Source organism: Gastrolobium bilobum, unplaced genomic scaffold (genome assembly GCF_033153095.1).
Source record: "Gastrolobium bilobum isolate Gb01-03AN ecotype WA unplaced genomic scaffold, APGP_CSIRO_Gbil_v1 utg354, whole genome shotgun sequence".
NCBI classification, from domain to species: Eukaryota; Viridiplantae; Streptophyta; class Magnoliopsida; order Fabales; family Fabaceae; genus Gastrolobium; species Gastrolobium bilobum.
The window spans coordinates 66,745-72,295 of NW_026897778.1; the positions used below are offsets into that span (position 1 = coordinate 66,745).

General features: G+C 32.8%; 1 protein-coding gene across 1 annotated transcript; it reads left to right on the top strand.

Moving 5' to 3' along the window:
- Nucleotides 1-2,464: 2,464 nt before the first annotated feature.
- LOC133310248 (transcription factor HHO5-like) lies at nt 2,465-5,202 on the top strand. The gene is made up of 5 exons (XM_061511144.1): nt 2,465-2,917; nt 3,105-3,337; nt 3,478-3,859; nt 4,306-4,382; nt 4,532-5,202. Exons 1-5 carry the CDS (start codon nt 2,704-2,706, stop codon nt 4,808-4,810), a joined length of 1,185 nt encoding a protein of 394 aa, XP_061367128.1. The 5' UTR covers nt 2,465-2,703; the 3' UTR covers nt 4,811-5,202.
- The last annotated feature ends 349 nt before the right edge of the window (nt 5,203-5,551 follow it).

Consider the following 5,551-nt stretch of genomic DNA (forward strand, 5'->3'; position numbering starts at 1 on the left):
CAATCACCTATATGGTTAGCCAAACCATTGACTATGATACAAAAATATTTAAAACTTTCAGTCATCAAGTTCACTCGTTATTCCAATGTGGGATTTTATCCTCATACACCTGAATTTTCAACAATCTTCCCAGTTCCCACTAAAATAAGAGTTTCAACATCTGTATATGCTTTCCTTGAGTTGAAAATTCTTTGAGTATTATTAAGGTTATCAATTTGGAGTCCTTAAATATACCACAAGGGCTTGATGAGACAATAAACACAAACTACACTAACCCCATGATCTAATACTTGACTTAGCTATGTATTATACTTTTATATTTATTTCCAGCAAGGGCTTGAAGAATTATACTTCTCTTTATAATAGGACCAATACACTTTTATTTAAATGTAACAGAATTTTTTTTCTACACACATATAGGGAAGAGAAGAGAGAGAAAAAAAAACTCGGGCCCACACACTTTTATGTATCTATAAAAAATAAAATTATTTCCTACAACTTGAGAGATTTTAAATATATATATATAGGGGCAGGATCCTTTGACACCAGTGTCAAACTTTGAAATTTGACACCAAATCTTAACCGTTGATTTTCGCCAATTAACGATTATCATTTATTGAGAATTACACTTATTAATTAATCATTAATTGTCAATAAATGATAACCGTTGATTGACGGAAATCAACGGTTAGAATTTGGTGTCAAATTTCAAAATTTGACACCGGTGTCAATGGATCCTATCCCATATATATATATATTATGAAAAAAATATTTCTCCAATTACTAGAGACAATGTTATCTTTAGCAACCCCAATGCCACGAAGGAGAGAATTAATGAAGAATATTTTAGAAATTTTAATTTTTTTTGTTATAAATTTTATCAAAATATTCTTGATTAATTACCCTCAAAATAATATAATTTTGGGATTGTTATAAATGCTAAATCAATATATTATATTAGTATGAAAATAATAAATTTTATATTCAATTTTAATCATTAATATATTAGTATTTAAATATTTTAATTTATTAATTAGGTGACTCATTGATAGATATATATATATATATATATATATATATATATATATTAATTATTAATTATTAATTCACAATAAATGATAACCTTTGATTGGCGAAAATCAACGGTTACGATATAGTTGTAAGAGGTTGTAAATGAAAATAAATTGTAAGTATAACCTCTCATACATATATATATATATATATATATATATATATATATATATATATATATATATATATATAATGTGTGAGTACCTAGTGTTATTTAAAAAAAAGAGTAAATATACTTTTTGATATATATAAGGAGACAACACCTAGTGATCCATTGCAATTGTCAAATGAGCCAATAACAAGATCAAAGGCCAATAAGTTTAAAGAATCTCTTAGTGGGTTGATCCAACAAATACGGGCTAATCTTGAGGAAATCATTTCCAAATTTATTCATGATCAGAATTTAGTTAATGCCATCAATGCAAGGGAGGTTGAATGGAATGAGTAGCAATTTTCAATGTCAATTAATACTTAGTGGGGCTGATAGCATTTTCAATGTTATTAATGCTTAGTGGGGTTGATTCACATTTCGAATGTCAATAATGTTTAGTGGGCTGATTAGAGTCTTTTATTTTTTTCAAGTTGTCAACTTTAAATTATTGTCTTTTCATTTGCTAGTCTTTTCCTATTGTTGGAGGGATGTTCCAAGTATAAATATGGGAGAAAATAAGTCTTGTAATCAGATTTTGAAATTATAATATAATAGAGAGATTTCTTCTCTTTTGTTCTAATTTAGAACTTTGAATTTATCAAAGAAATTTGTTTTTGTGGCATTCAAACTAGACTTATCACTCACTTTCTTCTTTCTTGAGTGTGACATCTTTATCCTTCTTATACATTTAGTTCTTATCTTCCATAGATAATGGATCAAGATTCTTTATTTCTTGTTTTAAATTACTGATTGTAGAAATGATCCTAATTAAATTGGTCTTAGATCTCACTATTCTTGGTGAGGTTCATATCACTTTTGGTCCTTAATTTAAATTTGTTAGAAAAAAGTACTTATATTAGTTTTTTTAGGAACTAATATGAGTCTTCTTTAAATTTCAGAGGAATCACAATTTTAAAAAATTGAAATTTCATAGAAATTATAAATCGAATTTTACTTTTTAAGGAATTAAAATAAGTTCATATATTTACCAAAAAAAAAAAAATAAGTTGGTATTTTTTTTTATTGAGGATAAAAAATATTTACTCAAAAAATTTTGTATGAAAGATGAAAATTAAGGTGAATAGATTAGAGGAGTGAAGCGGTGAAAGATGTTGGATTAAATACGCGAGGACCCGAAAGTGACTTTTAAAATCCTCCGTCGTCGATGCTCTTTCTCTCTCTTAACTCTCATTCCGCAGAATCTTCGCGTTCTGAAATTTCCCTTCACATCTAAATCCCGCAACCCACTTTTCCTTTTTCGTTATTAATATTATTATTATTATTGATATTGATAATCTCACTCTTCTAAATCCACATTATTTATTTAATTCCCATTGCATCTTCTACTCTTCATTTCGCTTCTCTCTCTGTCTCTTTCGTTTTCCTCAATCTTCTTCTTCCTCCTCCTCTCTGCAACTCACAAAACAAAATCTTCATCAACGATCTGAATTTTGAGGGCAATAAATAAGAAAAAGATCCAAATGGGTTCGGTTCCTGCAGAACTGAGCTTGGATTTAAGACCTACTTTTGTTCCCAAAACCATCACTGATTTCCTCTACGACCTCTCCACAATCCCATGTGCCCCCGATAAGCTCTCAAGGCTCAACGATTTCCTCGCCCGATTGGAAGACGAGCTCAGAAAGATCGACGCTTTCAAACGCGAGCTCCCTCTCTGCATGCTCCTCTTAAACGACGGTTCGTTTTGATTCCCATGATTTTATTTTGTTTTGTCAAATGGGGTTCTGTTTTATTCCTTTTGAGTCGGTGATATCAGATAAAAAAGTTCTCAGCTTTGGAGCTTGTAGTTCAATTGGGCTTATGCAATTTTTTTTTTTAATTTTTAATTTTTATATTTTTTTTTTTGTGTTTGCCGCTATGCCAGCAATTTTAGCTTTGAAGGAGGAATCGGAAAAATGCAGGCCTCATAATTCTCTGCCAGTGTTGGAAGAGTTTATTCCCTTAAAGAAAGAATGTGATCAGATTGAGGAAAACAATAACAAGGACAATGAATGCAGAGATAAGAAGAATTGGATGAGTTCTGTTCAGCTCTGGAACAACACTACTACAAATAATGTCTCTGATAAAAAACAACAACATCATAAATCAGAAACCAAGGTACAATAATTAAAGAAGAAGAGTATATTCATTTAAGGGGTGCTATGACTCCCTTTTTGAATCTAAAAAAGGAGAATACAAATACCAAGTTCATTTAAGTAATCTTAAAGAGGGTTAATTTTTTTATTTGATGATGACAGATAAATGAAGAAGAAGGGCAATCTGTGGCCGAGGACCCTTTCCAATCTTGTAGCAATAGAAATGGAGGAAGGGCTTTTATGCCTTTCTCCACTTACCCTTCTGTCCCTACCACAACAGTGGCACTGACAGCAACCAAAGAAGAGAAGGAAGGCACTGTTTTGAATAGACTCTCTCTTCTAACCCCTGGGGTTAAAAGCTTGAGGGGATCCAGAACCAGCTCCAACAGGGTAGTTCCTTCATCTCCTCCTCCTATTCTCCACACAAGCTTGCGTGCAGGATCGCTTCAGCAGCAACAAAATTCTAGAAAACAAAGGAGATGCTGGTCGCCAGAGTTGCACCGTCGATTTGTTAATGCCTTGCAGAAGTTAGGAGGTTCTCAAGGTTAGAATTTGAAACTTTTTATCAATCTTGGGATGAATATCAGTAACTAGTATCTTCTACTATTTTTGATCTATGTGTATTTCACTTTCTTAAACTAGAAATGTATAATTAGTTTACATCTTTTAATATGGGGTCTCATAACGCTCAATTTTGACCGATTTGGAAAATTATAGATTAGTAAATGGATGGATGTGCCAAAAGTGCATACCAGTCTTAAAAAGTTCAGGGATTTGATGTTCTGTTTAGTACACGACTTGCTTAAAGCTAGATCAGCCAAGAGACAGATAGAGTTTTATATGTATTGTAGTCATATCATCTGTCAATGTTTTGGTATATTAAATCCAAGTGATTCATCTTTGCGTACACAGATTTGGCAGGTCATAATAATATTACATCTTGTTTGGTTCATTTGTGTAATTAACTTCTCTGCGTTCAATGAATTTCAGTGGCAACACCAAAGCAAATTAGAGAACTCATGCAGGTTGATGGCCTGACCAACGATGAAGTGAAGAGCCATTTACAAGTGAGTTCTTTGTATTTTTATTTTTATTTTCTCTCTTTACTGCATGCATAGTTGTTTGGTGATGAGGCATTTAGGAATATAAACGCTGAGATTTACATGTCTTGTGAAGTTTGGATTGGGGATTAATATATGTTTCTTTATTATTGCAGAAATACAGACTTCATACGCGGAGACTTCCAGCTTCAAGTGCTAATCAGCCTGTTGTAGTTCTTGGAGGTTTGTGGATGTCGCAAGATCAGTACAATGACTCTTCAAAAGGTAGCAGTTCGGTGTCTGGTTCCCCTCAAAGTCCCCTTCATTTAGCTTCAGGATCACGGGGACGGACATCCCCAACTGAGGGTGACAGCATGGAAGACGATGAAGATGCAAAATCCGAGAGTTATAGCTGGAAAAGTCACATTCACAGAGCTGGAAAAGTTGATGTATAGATACTCTCCACCATGAAATTTTGCAGATAAAGTATACATGGGAGGAGTTTTACAACTACAAAAGAATAATATATGATACATAAAAGAGGGTCAACGCAGAGAGAGGCTATTGGAGTTTTTGAAGGTTTAGCTTTCCCTTTATACTAGTTGAGTTTTGATTAGAAACTCCGAATTAAAACCCTTTTTCTCCACGTTAAGAAGAAGGTCATTTTTTTTTCCATATCATGAAATTCTTTCATTTCTTTTTGTAACAAGAACTCTGTGATGCCCCAGAAGATATCAATTATTCCAATGTTTAGATGGGTCTCTGCATGTTTTTATTGAATATTGGCGTTTCATGATTGGACATAATTGCTGGATAATTTCTTCTCTTGCTTCTATTTACACAAATAAATCACTTCACAAATTTCAGAGATATATTATCCTGATTATTCACTTTATTCAAATGTCTTGCGTTTTATAAAGTTTTAGTCAATTTGTCACGGATAACCTCCAGTTATTGGGTTCAGTGGAATACTTTTCGTCACAGTTCAATATCTGTTGTAAGACACAGCAGGACAGATATTTGCTGCGTGGTCCAACGGGTTCAATAGCCGTTGTGAGACATAACGGAGTTCTCACGAAAATTGACTTAGAGATTGAAACATCTAATGATGCCCCACCATATCCCCTCCCTTGTAATAAATGCTAGTATGCGGATGAATTGTTCCTCCTTATTATCGCTCTTAGCAATCGAGACTC